The sequence below is a fragment of the Colobus angolensis genome, unplaced genomic scaffold, assembly GCF_000951035.1.
Source record: "Colobus angolensis palliatus isolate OR3802 unplaced genomic scaffold, Cang.pa_1.0 Scaffold5, whole genome shotgun sequence".
Taxonomy (NCBI): Eukaryota; Metazoa; Chordata; class Mammalia; order Primates; family Cercopithecidae; genus Colobus; species Colobus angolensis.
The window spans coordinates 28,611,710-28,630,815 of NW_012118487.1; the positions used below are offsets into that span (position 1 = coordinate 28,611,710).

General features: G+C 36.9%; 1 protein-coding gene across 1 annotated transcript in view; it reads right to left on the reverse strand.

Annotated features, from left to right (window-relative positions):
• RAPGEF2 (Rap guanine nucleotide exchange factor (GEF) 2) overlaps nt 1-19,106 on the reverse strand; it is a 167,595-nt gene that overhangs the window by 135,522 nt on the left and 12,967 nt on the right. The window contains exon 2 of the mRNA XM_011959694.1: nt 15,078-15,161. Coding sequence (XP_011815084.1) covers nt 15,078-15,161 — 84 coding nt within the window. The remainder of the gene's footprint in view (nt 1-15,077; nt 15,162-19,106) is intronic.

The window sequence follows — 19,106 nt, forward strand, 5'->3', positions numbered from 1 at the left end:
AAAAAAAAAAAGATTAAAAGCCTTAGCTTTCAAAAACACAGAGTTTTTATTTTATTTTTTAAAGGTGCATGTTAGATTAGGAGGAAATTTTTGCAAAATATAGCCAACAAAATAATTGTATCCAAAACACATAAAGATTGCTTACACAACTCAAAAATAAGACAAACAATCCAATTTTTTAAAACAGCAAAAGAGGTGAACTGACACTTTGCCAAGATATAGAAATGGCCAACAAACACATGAAAAAATTATCAACATTAATCTTCAGAGAAATGCAAAATAAAAACCACGGTAAGAATACTGACACATATCTACTAGAACAGCTAAGATGAAAAAGACTGACAATACCAAGCGTTGACGAGGATGTGAGGCAAACAGAAATCTCATAAACTGCTAGTGTGCATAAAAAATGTTAACAGCCACTGTGGAATACAGTGTGGGAGTTCCTTATACAGTTAAATACACATTTACCATGTTATCCATCAATTTCACCCCAGGTACCTTTCCAAGACATTAAGGAAAGCATACACCCACACAAACAGACATTTGTGAATGTTCATAGAAGCCAAAATATGAAAGCAACTCAATCATTTTCAAATTAATGTTTTGTGAAAGATTAATACTGCCTCATTTACAAAATTCGGTAACTTTATAAATCTGGCATTCACTTTATGTAAGGATTGACAACATAATTGCATGGCTTGCTAAAATGACCATGAGACATCTCTGCACTGGGTTGGTCAGTACAGCAAAATTTTAAAGTTTGCAAATTCTGTTCCTGTTTGTTACTTTCTGACATAGCTGTAAGTACTCTTCTTTTCCTTCGGTATTCTTTCTATTTACCCAACCTCCACCTACCCTACCCTGTATCTACAATCTTTCTCAGGACCCCAGGTTATCTCTTTATATCCCCTGTAGTTCCCATCTATTTGTCAATGCATTAATTAAACATGCCTAAAATCAAGTATCTTCATTTCAACTCTGATACCCACCTACCTCATTCCCTCCAGATGTGGTTATAGCTGTCAAAGTAATTGCTCTATAGACATCCATATTCAAAGAACTGAAGCCATTTTTTACTTTTTTTCTTCCCTTGTCTGTAACCTTCAGTCACTAAATTCCACCAATTAGCCCTTTTAAATTATTCTCCATCAACTTCTTTTTCCATGGAAATACTATTCAGGCCCTTAGCTTTGGCACACAGAGACCATTAAGATAAGGTTCCTGTCTCTGGTTTCAACTTTACCAAATCTTCCAGGGATTCTCTTCTTCTATTGATCTACCTTTAAAACAATTACACATCGATTTTAAAGTCATTCACCTACAGCCTCTCTGTTCAAATCTGATTAACCACCTGCTGGTATGCTTTTAAAACAAGAGAGTCCAAGGTCCAACCCAGATGTGGCAAACCAAAATCTCTAGGGCGTGGGACTCAGCATTTTGCCCATCCTAAGCCAGTCAAATCTAATAACTGCCTGGTTTGAAAACCTCTACCTTGGGCAATTACTTTGAAGGTCTTGCCCCATGTCATCTTCAAACCATCATTATTGCCAAACACAAGGACTCTAAAGTCTTTTCTATATACTGTCCCACAAGCACGTTCTTAGAAAAATTAAAATTCATGTTTCTTGGGCTTGAATGGTAATCAAGCAGCTCTTCTCTACTATATTTGAAAGACTAAAATTACTTTATGTTCCAACATAGATAATCAATGAAAAAAAATCTGTTTCAGTCACAATGATGCTTTCAAACACAAAATTTCCTACACATAAGAGATTTTAGAAGTTCACTTAAACGGGGCCAGGTATGGTAGTTCACACCTGTAATCCCAGCACTTTGGGAGGCCAAGGCAGGCGGACCACTTCAGGCCAGGACTTCAAGACCAGCCTGGCCAACATGGCAAAACCCCATCTTTACAAAAAATACAAAAATTAGCTGGGAGTGGTGGCACATGACTGTAATTCCAGCTACTTAGGAGGCTGAGGCACAAGAATCACTTGAGACCGAGAGGCAGAGGTTGCAGTGAGACAAGATCACACCACTGCACTCCAGCCTGGGTGGCAGAGCGAGACTCTGTCTAAAAAAAAAATCACTTAAATGGGATAATGGCTATAAAACCTGGAATAACTTATTCAAAGCCAATTCCTTAGTTTGTGTTCCCAAAATTATGTAAGTTAAAATTCAAGATAAGATGAAAAGAGGTAAACGGAAATGGTCTCATGATTCTGAGTAATAACTAAATTATTATCCTGGACTATATCCATCATGGCAAGAAAAGAGGGAAACATATATGTCTCTGATACATATACGTTAGAGTATATACACGTTCATCCTAAAATATATCTGATTTAGCCTAATGAAATGGAATTTCTCAACTTGGGGTTTTTCTGTGTGTAAAACTGAATTAAGTCTGCCTAATGACTGTTTTCTAAATTCACCCTAATGAACCATAAAATAATAATAATAAAACACAGGAATGTGTTTGACAAATTTTAAATTGCCCTCATTTTTAAAACTATCTGAAAATGTTTAATATCAAAGTTATCTTAAGGATATTACACTTACATTCTAAGCAATTTCTAGTTATAAAACACGAAAAGGTAAGCCATCAATTAAAGATAAGGTTAACATTATCTTGAAATATCTGACTCAAAAAAAGTAGACAAAAGTATAACCAAGAAAATAATGATTTAATGTTTGTGTAGCTCTCTAAATACATGAACAGTCAATAGCAGAAATTCTATTTTCTATTTAATAGCAAAAATATGTAACCCCTATAAAGCCATAAGAAACACCTAAGACAATAATTTAAATATTTTGGACTCACAATTCAAAATACTAATTGGTAATAAAAAATAACTGCAGATCCTTTTAAAAACCACATGACATTTAAATTCTTACATTTAAAAAAGCAATAATATAAATATCTAAGCTATAGTCCTTCACTTTATTATTTCAACAAGTACTGTCAAAAAATTTACAATACATGGAAAAAATTAAGTGGGTACATAATACAGAATAAAGCCATCTTCTTTAACATTTCAAAATATGATTTTGTTGTCTTCAAAATATATATATATATATACACACACACACACACACACACACACATTCAACTCATAAGAAGGTCCCTGAACTATGATTAATTGGACATTTTTATCTTAATAATGACATTCCAATTTCCCAGAGTATAATTTGCATCACATATTAATCCTTCTTTTAACCATATTATTACTCTTGTTATTTTCTGTTAGTGACCCCAATACAGAGAGTACACTTTCTTAAACAAAAACAAATTTAGCTGCTCTATTATTTTAAGATACACCCTGAATTCATACAAGTGAAACAGTAACTCACACATCCCTCTGTCCCTTCTCCAAAAACAGCCGGAGCACAGACAAGAGTTAGGAGTTCCTGAGCACTTAGCAGTGGGTAACCAACCGAAACATCTTCCAGAGAAAAACAATACTGTGTTTCACTGACACAAACATCAGACTCTAAAATCTTTATGAAATATAGTATTATTTATTTCTTCAAGAGAAATATGAACATCACTGCAAACAGGACTTCTGGGATGAACTATCACACACTCATTTATAGCACAGATCACAAACAATGCCCTAACTGAAGACTTTAAGCATCAGGTGACCTGTGGAACTCCATCAACTATACACACAAAAAATATCAGAGTCTTTCTCTTTACGGCTACTTACTGTGTTAAGACACTACCAATCCCAGTACTCCAAAGGCCACAGAAGCCTGCAAAAACGTACAGCACATCTGCGATGTTGTGGTTATAGCAACCAAATTCCCAACTTGATCCAGTCATTGAACCCTCTCTCCCTCTAGAGAACAGTTTTGCTCTGTGCATCAGGTATCACATTGGAATATGATGTACAACAGGAAAGAGAGTTCTAAATAATGCTAAAAATCATGTTAAGTGTTCCAGGATGAAGATACTTCATACTGAAGCAGAAAGTACGAGGAACACCCGAAGGGGGAATATTTTAATATATACCACTGTGACTATTTACATATTTCACTTTACTCCTTTAGAGACCTACCTTATTTTACATTTAAAATAGAATATACTTACATCTAGTGTAACTAAAGTTTCCCTTCAATATCATCAACTCTAGTTGAACCAAGTTGACATTTGTTTCATCATTTTCTTTGCCTTATTTGGAATTCTCTCCCAGCACTTCCTTAAAACCTTTAATATAAGCCTTTGCCTTATATATGTCATAGGAATACCAGGACTTGAGTAAACTTTCGGTAGGACAAATAGGAATTACAGATAATGTAAAAGCTAAAGGAGTGTGGCTAAGCTGATGTAGAATGTGAGCACAGGCAATTAATGCACTCCAAGAGTGAGGGGGAAAACTGAAAAGCAGGTGTAACAGAGACCGTGGGTTCCCTGCTCCAATATCCATTTTCCTCTTTCTCCTTAGAAGGATATTTTTATATTATTTTTAGCAGGGCGCATCACATTGCAGAATAAAAGACTACATGTCCCAGGATCCTGGGTGGCCTGAAGAAGCCACATGACTACATTCTGGACAATGAGATATAAATAGAAATGACGTTTCAAGGAATCTGTCTTGGATGGAGAAGGTAACTTTTCTGCTCTGTTGCCTTTCCTCCTGCTTCTAGCTATTAATGCAGACATGATGGCTGGGGTTCGGCAGCCATCTGTGCTACGAACTGACCCTGAAAATGCAAGCATATGCTAGCACAAGTAGAGAAGAAGGGTGGAAGCCTGTAACCTTTCACCTTTGGAGCCACCACCAAACCATCCTGGACCATCCACTCCCAGGGTCCTTTTCTGTGAGAGAAAAATTGGGTCCTACTGTATTGTTGCAATTGGTTTTTGCAACCAAAAGTAATTACAACTAACACAGTAAAGAAAACCAATATCCAGCAAACCCCATTTGCCTTTTTTCCTCTTCTGCACCCCTGCAAAGGTCAAATAACATCAATTTCTCATACGCTTTCCCCAGACTCCTCCTTCCATTATCTTGCAACCTCATTCTTTTCCCTGGTTTTCTCATCTATATCAACCTGACATTAAATAAATTGTAGGCTACTGAAAAGTTATTTCTGAAAGGGAATATGTTATCATAATATTGTCAAACTTTATAAGTGACTTTTTTAAAGAGCAAGTTCAAAATATAATCCTGACCCAACAGAATTTAGCAAACATTTATTAAACGCCTGCTGTGTCCTAGGCACTGGGGAAGCAAAGATGAATAACAGAGCCCACACCTCTGAAAATATCACAGCTTAGTATGATAGGCAATGATTGATCCTGACAGGAACACAAGGGTAGACTTCCTAAAGAAATTCACAGGGTAGGGGGAAGGTGCCAACAATGTGGTGGATATCCCAGACAGACACAACAGCTTAGACAAAAGTATGTCCAGACCACAGAGATCAGTAACTGTAGAGCATGTTGGAAGCACCACAAGCTGGAAGCATTTTGAGCTGTCCTGTATGTCTCATCAAGGGAGTGTGGATTTATGTTTGGCAGCAGGAAATCATGGAATTTCCAAATCTACCAACTGACCTACATCTCTTATCCTAAGTTTATAAAAGAGCATGAAGTGCTTTCACGCTCTCAAAAGCTAACACCTCCCCCACCCCATCCCACCCCACTGTGGGCATTTCATCCACTTCTGCAAGTACCTCCCCTCTTTTCCTTTATCACCTTTGTGCCTCTCTCAACTGGATCGTTTCCATCAACACACAAACACATGCTAGCATCTCCTAGTTTTGAAGAGACAAACCCCTCTTGACTTTACAACTCCTAGTCACCACCCCATTTTCCCGCTCTACTTCACTATGAAATTTCTTGATACGATGAAATTTTCTGTTTCACCAATTCTTCTCTCCCCATTGTGTCCTCAGCCAGCTCCCCCACTCCACTAACACGAGTCCTGTTAGGTCACAGGACTCCCATGCTGCTAAATCTAAAGGTTATGTCTCCCATTATTGAATGTCCCTGCAGCACTAGACAAAGTGACCCTTCTCCCTTCTCAAAACACTTTTTAATCTCTTGGCTTTGATAGCACATGAGGAGGATCTCTCCTTTAGTTCAGGACCACATTCTAAGCAAGCATGTAAGAAGCAATAAATATTTGTAGGATGAATAAGATAGAAGTATATGCATATCAAACATTGCAGCTGAGTTTAGATCAGAAGTCAGGATAAAAGAGCTCATTAGTACTGATCAAGCACAAAGGTAAGGAATCTCTTGAAAAGACATGACTAATAACCTAGAGTAACATCTGATTTTAGAAATCAGTTCTGGTCATTTTTGCTTGTAACTTTTGATAATCCTTTTGGTAAACAATTCGTCAAAGATAAAGTTGTTGGGACACTACCCCTTGTAGTGATTAGGTTTTGCACATTAATATCTTAAAAATAACAATACATATACCGCTCATTCTTGATAAACTACCTACTTAATAATTACTTAATAGGTTAATGCTTTGTAAAACTAATACAGGTATGTCAGTTTTTTACACCTGTTGCTGGATTAGGTGCGGGGTAAATAAGTGTAGAAGACTTAGGGAAACAGAGTCAAGTCCTAGAGGATGAATTGATACACATAAACACAAATATATATTTATGCACATGTGTATATTTTAACTCTAGATTCAGTTATACATATATGCATATATCAAATTGAACATTTTTAGGTTAAAATGGATGGCTCCCTGCCTAACCTAGTACTTTTATTAACTGACCAACTACAGGGCCCAATCACCTGCTTCTGTAAAAATAACATGACAATGAATTGTACAAGACGAATCCTAAGATAAGCAGTTCTTACACACTTAGTAACCCTTACTAATTCTCCCATCATCTAACTTTAGGCCATTCCAAATATGACTTAAATAAAGTCTTATGGTTTTCCTTTTCAAGAAAACAACAACAACTTTTTTTTTTTTTTTTTTCAGATGGAGTCTCACTCTGTTGCCCAGGCTGGAGTGCGGTGGCATGATCTTAGCTCACTGCAACCTCTGCCACCCAGGTTCAAGCGATTCTCATGCCTCATCCTACCGAGTATCTGGGACTACAGGCTTCTGCCACCACGCCTGACTAATTTTTTTGTATTTGTAGTAAAGATGGGGTTTTCACCATGTTGGCCAGGCTGTTCTTGAACTCCTGACCTCAGGTCATCTGCCTGCCTCAGCCTCCCAAAGTGCTGGGATTACAGGCATGAGGCACTGCGCCCAGCCAACAACTTCTAATAATGTTCTCTATGAAGAAAACATCTAAAAAGCTTTATGTATTGCCTCATTTAATCCTATTATAAGTTAGTGATATTTTCCCATGGTAGGAGGAAAGGGTATGTAAGACCAGTATATTACTTGTAAAACTCAATGAGGACAGTTTTAACATGATTTGTAGTTTTTCCTTTTTCCCCTCCATTCCTTCTCCAATCACCACACTCCTATCATGCTTAATCTGCACTCCAGCTGTGATTTTTGCCAATACCTGAAAGTAAATCTTACGTGAATATACAACTTCCAGAACTCCATCCCTCACTTATCTTTATGCCTTTTGGATATGTTTAATATCCAATAAAGTTACCCTTCTGTAACATAATTCACTAGTGAGTTATTTTTAAAATGTCATACTCCTTAAGGTATCTTCAGTGAGTCATTGTATGACTTAAAACAAATGTGTACTCTTTCAAGAATATGATTTTCTAATCCTATATAGCTCTTTACATGAAATAAGAAACACTTAAATTTGTCTTCGCATACAGGTGGCAAAAAACATATGAAAAAATGCTCAACATCAATAATTAAGAGAGAAATTCAAATCAAAGCCACACTGAGATACCATCTCACACCAGTCAGAATGGCTATATTAAAACGTCAAAAAACAACAGATGCTGGCTAGGCTGCGGAGAAAAGCAAACACTTATACACTATTGGTGGGAATGTAAATTAGTTCAGACATTATGGAGAACAGGTTGGAGATTTCTCAAAGAAATAAAAATAGAACTGCCATTTGACCCAGCCATCCCCTTACTGGGTATATAATCAAAGGAAAAGAAATCGTTCTACCAAAAAGAAACCTGCCCTTGCACATTCATCTCAGCAATATTCACAATAGCAAAGACATGGAATCAAACTAGGTGCCCATCCGTGGTGGACTGGATAGACAACGTGGTACACGTACACCATGGAATGCTACACAGCCATAAAAAATGTCCTCTGCAGCAACATGGATGGAGCTGGAGGCTGCAGCAACATGGATGGAGCTGGAGGCTGCAACACAGAAACAGAAAACCAAATATCACATGTTCTCCCTTATAAGTGGGAGCTAAACATTAGGTACTCATGGGCATAAACATGGCAACAACAAACAGTGGGGAGTATAAGAGTGAGGAGGAAGGAAGGGGGCAAGAATTGAAAAGCTACCTATTGCATACTTTGCTCACTATCTGGGTGATGGGTTCAATCAAACCCAAACCTCAGCATCACACAATATACCCTTGTAAAAAAAACCTGCACAAGTACTCCCTGAATCTAAAATCAAAGTCAAAATTAAGATAAATAATCCCACTTGAAAACAAATAAATAAATTTGTCTTCAGTCTCTGCCACATATAGAACCACTCATCCATTGTTTTACCTCCTCCCATTACTAAAAAAAAAACCTTACAGGATCTCAGAACAATCACTTAACTTATCATGCAGCACCGGCAAGCAGAAAGTAGGCCTGCGACTTTTAAACTCAAGTAGCTCATTGTTCGTCACGTGAATCATAATGAGAATAGTATTTCAGCCTCTCCAAACTGATTTAGTTAAATGTTCTGTTTCTCCACTTATTCTCACTATAGCTCCCAGCTCTGATTTAAAATGTGATTATTAAGAGTACCACAGCACAGTTTTAATTTTTAAATTATAGATACAGTTGGTATCAATGAAGGAGAAGCACTAATTGTAAATGGACACAGTCAATGTGGTGCAAATACATGATATGCACATTTCTTTCAACCTTCTGCCAATGTTACTTGAGACCTAATTTACCAACAGTCCCGGCTTTCCAACCAAGTTATACAGCTTTGTAAAGTAGAGCTCTCATCAATGCCACTATTACCAATGCTTCTGTAACTATTTCACTCCCTAAACTACACTTGCATTCTAGATAAATTGATCTCAATCTTTTGTCCTCACTCAAGCTGTTGGTTATGTTTGAATCGTCCTCACTCAATCCTATCTCTGTGCCATCACTCATGTTCTTTACCATGTCCACATTTTCTTCCTGACCACTTTCCAACAATCTAAATTATAAACCCAACTCAAAAATACCCCCTTAAGAGCCACCCTTGAGGGCCTTCCACATACATTAAAATATCCCTGTCTTTGAAATGATTTTGCATTTTGTATGGTCTTTGCCACGTCGATTTACACTGTACTACGTACTTGTTCAATGATACCCAGGGAACTTTTTCTACTTCCCATGCAACCGCCTCATTGTCCCAAGCAGACACTAAGTTACATGACGGCAGGGGCAGATCATCTTGCTTCTTTTGAATACTCTAGGACTCATTGTAGAGACCACACAGTAGGAGAGTGGTCAGGTCAATGCAAGTTTCAATTAATGTTTGAAAAAACACTGAAACCTATAAAATGAGGAGAATAATCCATAGATAAGCATGGAAAAGACCCATGAAGCAAACCTCAATTTTGATGGCACTTCACTGTACAGCAGTTCCCACTGCCAGTACATTTTCAGTTATAGATAAAATTTCTTAACGCACTTGTAGTATAGATTATTTTGCCTACTAAGTCTGCTGCCCAAATAACCTGGTAAATCAAACCCTAGAGTCCATGCATCAGAAGCCATAACTCTCTGTATAGTCTTTGTCCTAATCTCTCTGGTTTCCAGCCTTAATTACCATCCTCCTACTGGCATCTTCAAAGTTCCAAGACTAATAGCTACCCTGGGATTAATTTCCCTTCAACCTTACAGTCCCTACGTGGCCAACACATAAAAGAAAGTGAAGAGATTCCTCTCCAAATGCTCTATATAAAAGATATAAAAAGTTTTAAACTATCAGAGCAATAAAGATGCTAGTTATGATTAAATATGGGACACATGACTATTTCTATTAAAAGGCCCTTCCTTTGAGACTTCTATGATAAAACTGATTTTATTAAGAAAATCAGATTAAGCATTTCAACAGCAGTGATTTTTTAAGACTGTGACCAACATAAAAGAGTCTCTCTGTATAACAATAATGATTCATGTCTTAAATATCTAGCATAGACCAGGTGCAGTGGCTCACGCCTGTAATCCCAGAACTTTGGGAGGTCAAGGTGGGAGGATCGCTTGAGGTCAGGGTTTGAGACCAGCTTGAGCAACACAGCAAGACCCCATCTTTCCCCTCAAATATTTTTCAAATCAGCAGGGCATACTGGTGTGTGCCTGTAGTTCCAGTCACTTGGGAGGCTGAGGAGACAGGATGGGTTAAGCCCAGGAGGTTGAGGCCAAAGTGAGCTAAGATCGCACCACTGCACTCAAGACTAGATGACAGACTGAGAACCTGTCTCTTTAAAAACCAAACAAACAATAACAAAAAACTGGCAGTGGCTCACATCTGTAATCCCAGGATTTTGGGAGGCCAAGGTGGGAGGAACAGTTGAGCTCAGGAGTTCAGGAGCAGCCTGGCCAACAAGGTGAAACCTCATCTCCACTAAAAGTACAAAACTTTGCAGGATGTGGTGCTAGGCACCTGTAATACCAACTATTTGGGGGACCAAGGCACGATAATCACTAGAACGTGGAAGGCAGAGGCTGCAGTGAGCTGAGATTGTGCCACTACACTCCAGCCTGGACAGCAGAGTAAGACTCCATAACCCCCACCCCACAAAATAAAAATTGTACATTTTTTTTTCTTACTGCAAATAGGATTTTTAATGACTGATAAATTAGTAGAAAAATGCTCTAACTCAATGAGTTTACATGAAACCTAGGTAAACTATCTCCTTCTCTAACAAATAATCTAAAGAGCTAGATATACATTTAGAAATACAATCTGAACCTATCTTTAATAAATTCCTAGCCTTCCAGATGTCAGCAGCCAAAAAATAATATATTGGTTCATTATTATATTGTGACTTTATTAGGAGATAGGCTTCATCATTCATAGAATGGGGTAATTTTAGACAAAAATTTAAATTCTACAATTTCTATTATAATTTTTTAAATATACTGATTTCGGGTATTTGGTGGCAATGAAAATTGTCAATGTTTTCCTATCCATTACGTACAATAGCATAAAGCAAAGGTACATTAGAAAACCACTTCTAAATCTGTAACCTCATAAGATAATCTTCATCTATTGCTTTCCAGCCCCACAGCTGTTGCAAATGATGCCTCTGAAAATATTATGTAGGAAAAACTCCTTCTTCTTACTACCCTCTGCCTGTCAATTATTTTAATAAATCAACCTGCAATGACTATGGGTATAATCAGCACCTCATAAAGTTATGCAGCACACAACCTTACAACCAAGTGGCCACAACTGCTTCACTCATAGATTTGAAAAAACACATCACAGTTTGCACTGTGTCTATATTCACCTATGGCAAGTATTCTCTCTCGCCCACACACTCCATTCTTAAATTACCTTTGCTAGCAATCTTCTGTTGATACAAAGAAACTGAATTCATTTTAAACGACTTTTAAGAAAACAGTAACTATAAATTGTACCTTGCTTCAATACAAACTATAATTCAAATAAGAGTTTAGCTCTATCTGAAGGCAACAATATATGTAACAACATAAAATACATGGTGTTACAGGCACTTGTATAAATATCAATGTTTCAAAACTTGACAAATTTCTAGTAGATTAAAAATAAAACTCACAAAAACAACATTCATAATCACTGAAACTGCTTGAAGTGGAGAAGAAAAGTAAGCAAGCTGTCAATGATAGTCACATAGGAATTTATAAGCTCTACAAACCTTAACAAGGAACAACACTCATGTTTGAACAACCAAAGTAAAAGTACATACCCAAACCACCCTCATCTATCTAGGAAGGTAACTAAAACAAAAGAAAAAAAATTAGAAAAACATAGAATGCTGACTTAAATGTCGACTGAGGGATTTCAATAAGGCTAATTAAATCTGGAAGCCAAATGACAGATTTTCTGCCATATATATCCTCCTTTTCACTGGATGAAATCATGTGTCAAAACAATTTCATAAGAATTAGTCAAAAATATAAAAATGTTGTTCCAGATCTTTTGGTACTTTCAAGGTGAATTACCCGTCAAAACGAGTTGGCACTTTCAAGAGAATGCTCAGTTGACTTATTATATACTGATAACCAATTTCCAGGCTTACACGATAAAAACATAGGTTGAAGAATCATCTGTAAACTAGTTGTTTTATGAAACTGGACTGTCAGTAATACCTAATCCATATAGAACCTCAGTATTTTCTGGGAAGAGAAATATATATTGAATCACTAATGCCAATCTTCAGCATAACACCACTAAACTCTTTCTCATTAAAACAATCTCAGTCCTATTCCTAAGGCAACATCCGCAAAGGAAACAAACAACTTGGACAGTGCAAATGTCAGCAGGTGCAACATGAAGCAATAACCTATAAATAGTACTGGCTTGTCATTCCGTCAGAACCGCCATTCCCTCTTTCACCCTATTAAAGTACTAACTGGCAAGCACTTGACATCCAGCCAGAAAAAGAGTAACTTATGTCATCTTTTAAAATAATTAGATACAGAGTCCAATGTGCTCAAGAAATAAGTCTGAACTGCAAGTCCTCTTTTTTCTAGAATAGCAGTCTTTTGAACATTAAGTTCCCTTTCCAGAAGTTAGAACAAGCTGTTACTTGACTAGCTGATAACGGCTGGTAGTCAAGGACGACCACTACTGGCTTCTTTACTGTTCTAGGGCTTCAGTCTTATGCATTTAGTTTGTACAACAGACCTTGTATTAAGATGATGATAAAGTCACAATCAGTGTTCTTTTTAAGACATAAATTTCAAATTGCATTTGCTACAGCATTATTTATAATAAAATGTATCCTTTACAATTATTAACTAAATTGTGGAAAGTTCAAATAACCAAATGTTAAATAGGCATTAAAAGTTATAAAGAGTAAACCTTTTTATGAAGAATTTTTAATATTATAAGGCAACATATATATTCTTTAACTGGAATAAGGAAGACATTAAATTGTATTTAAAGCATAATCTTAAACACAAGCATATAAGTGTAGAGAAAAAATACTATTAAAGAATGATTATCTTAGATGAGAGGATTTTAGCTGATAATGTTTCTTCTTTTTATTTTTGAAAATGTATATGGTAATTACTACTTTTATATTAAATCATATGTAATTTTTAAACTATGCCAATGCTTAAATACTGTTTGCCAGCACCTTCTTTTAAGTTCGGAAACAGAGTCAGACAGAACCTCCAAAAAGGGACCAAATAGTAGGTCCTGAGTCTGAAGGAGTGGAAGAGCTTTACGATTCCAGTGGAGATATTCCTGCAGGAAACAGAATTCCTAGAATTATCAAAGCTAGCTAGCTCACAGGGTCACTCCAGGCTTTCTAGGCAGATTTCCAGGAGGTACAACCACCCTCCATCCTGTATTACCATAGTTTCCTCATTCATAAAATACAGGTAATAATTGTACCCACTTCTAAGGGGAGTTATGAAATTATTTAATATATACAAAACATTTAAAATGGTGAATGGAAAATAATGTAAAAGCTTAGCTATTTTGTCATCATTCTTTTATTACTATTATTTTTACTACTACAATTATTACTATCTCTATTACTACCACCACCACCACCAATGGTAGCATCATTTCCAAGACTATTACTACAGGAACAAGCAGGCAGTAGAGTTTCCCTCCCTCATGTGACCATTTTCCAAAGAGAATATGTTTGTCAATTTGACCTCAAAGAACTAGAAGGGCAAAGAGGCATGAGAATCCCACCCAAGATTATTTTTAATTAGATGCAATGTGCCTCTGGCACTCCTTCACTAGCATTCTGGCCACCAAAGGCCCGTTCTACTCACGTCAGCTACCACACCCAGGCTGATCTTTCTCCACAGTATAAAATTACCTCTCCTTGTTTCAGACTCTGACCTTTTATAAAAATTTGTTCACATCTTTCAAATAGATTCTTCATAAGAGCCTGACCCATTCGGAGTATTTATCAACAAGACATTTGAATATTTTTATAGAAGAGCTAAGTGACAGAAAGGGGCAATCCCTGTACTTTAACAAATTTAGTCAATTCAAATAAAATATTTATTTACACCCTTGGGGAACCTGAACCTAGGCAATCATGTATGCAACAGATGAGCCCTAACCCTTTCTGGCCACAGCTGGTTGGAAGACAGGAATACATCCGCCCCAACCCAGGCCAGTCAGATTGTATCCTGAGGAATCTAAAGACAATACCAGCACTGCAGTCAAACAATGTAAACATTAGGGACATAAGGCCGTAAGTGAGTAGTCAGCACATACAAGTCAAAGACAGGGAGAAAGGAATTAACAGCCTTACAGAGCAGGTAGCCAATCCATAGACAAATGCAAAACTAAAAGGTCATATGGTCTTGAGAAACAAAAAATGTCAATGAAAGTCCCTGGCTCTCCATTTCTAGACCCATATGGTCTTAATGAACTTTCTTTGTCTCTCTTTAAATGTTTATGAGACTGTCTGCTATACTCTTTAAGTTAGTCCCCCTTTATCTAAGCTACCTTGAGCTGATTTTATTCCCTAGGAGCAAATGTGCCCTCAACACAGCTGACATAATCATGTAACAAATGCACATGTCATCAGCATGTTTTCTGTTCTTGCCCTTTGTTAAAGAGATTGGAACAGTGTATAAAAAACAAAGTTATTTCTTAAAGATTCATGTATCAACACCCCAAAGTACCGTCTTGCTTTGCATCAGCAGAAGAGGACACAGGAATAGAAAAAAACTTTAGAACTCAATTCTGCAAAAGAATTTCAAGCTTCATGGATAATCTGTTACAGAATGTCTATACGATACCTGCTTCTTGGAAGAAACATGGATTCCTTGATGAACACGGAACCAGAAAGAAGGATATACCAGCAGGTCCCAATATCATCGGGGCTGAAAAGAAACAGGAACAGAATCAGATTGTTACCTATAACAACAACAACAAAATTAAAACATATAGCACAAAGTGCAGCACCCATATTACTTTTAACATAATAAAGAACAATAGCATAAAACACATTCATAAAAATACCATTATTCAACTATTGAAATCATTTTTACAAATTACTTTATATCCCTGAAATACACAAAAGATAATTATTAGTATTAAATGTTTCAAATGTTCCTTAGACCTACAGCACCTATCATTCTAAGTTTTATTTTTTACTTTGACCACGAAATACTTTCACTTGCTTCATAAAATGAAAAAATACCCAGAGCTATCAGTGAAACTTACTATTCCTAATCATTTTCCCTGTGTAGCAAGTTCTCACATTTCTCCACTATTTCTTCGGTATTCTTTTAGAATTTATGTATGTGCACACAATAATGGACATACATTCTTATCCTTCCCACCAACTTCTTTCTTTGTTACAGAAAAGATAGCACACTCTACATAGCTCTTTTCTTTTGCGATAACTCTTAGAGATCTTTTCATCAAAAGATAGCTTTCTTAAGCATTCTTTTTACTGCTGTAGAGCATTCCTTTCCATTGTATGGATGTGCCATATTTGACTCAAGCAACCCCCTACTGACAGTCATTTCCCATTGTTTTCAATATTACACAATTATATAAAAACAAATAAAAACTGCAATAGTAATTTTGTACATACAGTAGTAGCTGGAAGATAACGTCCCAGAAAGGCAACTGTTGGGTCTAGGAGCACATACATAGTAATCTTGTTAGACACTGTCAAACTGTCCTCCACAGGTAGTTGGCGATGTATATGCCTACCTACTTCCCCACAACCTTACTAATATAGTCTTTAACAAATATTGACAAATTTTATGTGGAAGGCTTTTCTGGATGTTTACCATATGTCAGGGAAAAACAACAAAAAGATCCCGCCCTCATGGAGATTACATTCAAGTCTCATTGAGAAGACATCTGAGCAAAGGAGGTGAGCTAGCCACATGGATCCTGAAGGGAGCAGCATTCCAGGCAACAGGCAGGGAGGATCAGGAGCGTGAGTGCAAAGAGCTGCCACTGCCAAGCAAGGTCAGGCTGACCGAAGCGCTTCTGGATGTTTTGCCAATCTGCTTGGTGAAAATGATATCTCAGTTTATTTTTCATTTGTTTTTCTTATAAGACCATCTTTTTTATGTTCATGAGTCATTTCGGTTTCCTTTTTGTAAAATCACTTCATAACTTTTAACTAAGTCTCTAATTAATTACTCTAAGTCTCTAATTAATTGTGAGGGGTTTTTTGTCTTTTTTTTCTTTTTTTTTTTTTCCCAGCTGGGCGTGGTGGCTCACGTCTATAATCCCAGAACTTTGGGAGGCTGAGGCAGGCGGATCACCTGAGGTCAGGAGTTCAAGACCAGCCTGGCCAACATGGTGAAACCCCGTCACTACTAAAAATACAAAAAAAATAGCAACGGTGGTGGCTCACGCCTGTAATTCCAGCTGCTTGGGAGGCTGAGGCAGCAGAATTGCTTGAACCCAGGAGGTGGAGGTTGCAGTGAGCCGAGATTGGGTTACTGCACTCCAGCCTGGGTGGACATGGCGAGAGATTCTGCCTTAAAAAAAAAGAAAAAAAAATTGTGAGATTTTTTTTCTAGGCGTACTTTATAAAAACTGGCCTTCTGAAAACATGAGCTGTGAATATCTTTTCTCCCAGTTTGCTGCTTACCCTTGGACTTGGTTTATGGTGCCGTCTGCCATGAATAAGTTATTTTATCGTATATAGTCAATTGCATCAAATTTATTAGTTAGGACACAAACTCAGCTACTATTAAAAAATCTAAACATAGCAATGGCGTAACATAACCAAAGAGGAAGTTCATTACTCTCTCATACACAAAATAGTGTGAACATGAGAAGTCCAAGACTGATAAGGTGTTTCCATGATATTGGGAAGCCACACTCTTTCTATTTTGTGGTTCAGCCGTCCTCAACCCATGGCTTCCATCTCATATTCTAGGGTGGCATCTCATCCACCATATCCACGCTCCAGCTAGGGGGAGGAGTAGAAAGGGAGCACAGAGCATACCCCTTTTCTTTCAAGAGCACAACATTGACGGCATACTGTGCTCCTCTCAGATGCCCGTGAACCATATGCACGTTGCAAGGGAGTCTTCAGCAATTTCTGCCAAGTCCTTGCTTTGTCTGGTTTCTGTATGTCATGAAAAAGTTTTTAGAAGACACTAAATTCTATTTACAACTCTGAATAATTACATCACTTAATAATGTCAATCTCTATCGCCTTATCATTTTCACTGTGCTATCTGCTTCCAAAGTGAATCAGCAGTCAAACATCTTTCCCCCCAAGTCCATTCTTCACCAAATTCATGACTACTTAGCTCAATAGCAATGCCTCAAGAAAATATAAAGGAAAAGCATTGTTAAAGAGTTTCGTGTGAATGCAAAACGATAAAAATAAAATGATTTCTCAAGTGAAAATGCAAACTACTTCAAAGAGTAATTCATATTTTTGTCTCCTCAGTTTTTAATCATTAGCTCTTGCAACCAGCAATCATTCGTCTGGTTTGTGAAAAAAACTTACTTGTCTTTACTAAGATGACAGCATTACTCTCAAATTCTGAATTATGCCAAGTAAAAATGTTATTCCAGACTCAAAACTAGTTTAATAATTTTTAAATAACAAATGGTGAAACATTAAAACAGAAAGCGGGAAAAAAAATACTCTGTAAACTTTTTAAAATCTGTTTTTACCATGTTCCCTTTATCACAAAAAAGGTTGGCCCAAGGAAATAAAATCTAGAAAAATAGGAAATCAAGGTAGATCGCCACTTCCTAACTATGTGGCCTGGGGCAAGTTACTAGAGCTGCTGCAAGGATTAAATGAACAGTGATCATTAAATGCAAATAATTATTCAGTGACAACTAATAGTGTTAACATGTTAGAAAGTACAATAAATGGCACCATGATCTAGATTATCTGTGACAGAGAGAAATAACAAACATTAGCTGGCTTTTCAATTATTTCATGTCTGTCAACTCTGAAGGCAAAAATAATAAGGACAAATTAAGTACAAGCCTTATAAACTCAGCTCTCCTGGCACTGATAATAAAACACACATGACGTGAAAGACAACCGATGTTCAAAGTGGATAAAATACTGTGGCAGTGAATGCTCTAGCATCCTTAACACCTACCGATTAGCCTGTGTTTAGGGTTGACTCTTTATATCAGGAAATCCATGGGAAAGATTTGAGGATGTGAAGGTAAGTGGTAATCTCTACCACTCATTACAATTTTATCTGATAGATTGAGGCTGTTGCTCTACATTCCCCCAAAGAATCCAAAGTTAACTTGCAAGAGTTATATTTGCTTTAGTAGGCATCTGCAGAGAATGACCATTCAATCAACATTTATTAAATTCAGTGAGCATTTACCACATGCCAGGCCCCATATGATAAGCAAAATTTTTTGAGTTGTCTCTTCTAAGGATTCAGGTTTTCGAAAAGTAAGTTAATTAAAAGTAAGAACACATAGTTAAGGAAAGTAAGAATACCAAAAAAAAAAACAGTGAATCTTATTTTACAGATGTTCTGGAAATAGTTGTAAGCTAGAAAAACCCCTCTCCTCTCCTATCCATCCCCTACAGAATTTATGTTTAGTTCCTGTTATGAAAATTCCTTGCTGTGAGGTGTCAGCATCAAAAATCTGTTTTATTTAGTCTTACCTGTCTAGGAAATTCCCCTTACTTTATTAGAAAGCACTGTACTAACCACGCTTACTCTTTTCACTTACAATTATGCCTCAGGCAGACAGTGTTTCCATGTGGGGTACAACGTGCTTCCTTTCAAGGTCTGCAAACACTTCCTCTCCACAGTGCAGCTGTTACTGGAGGGTTTTTACACGTGTATGTAAAA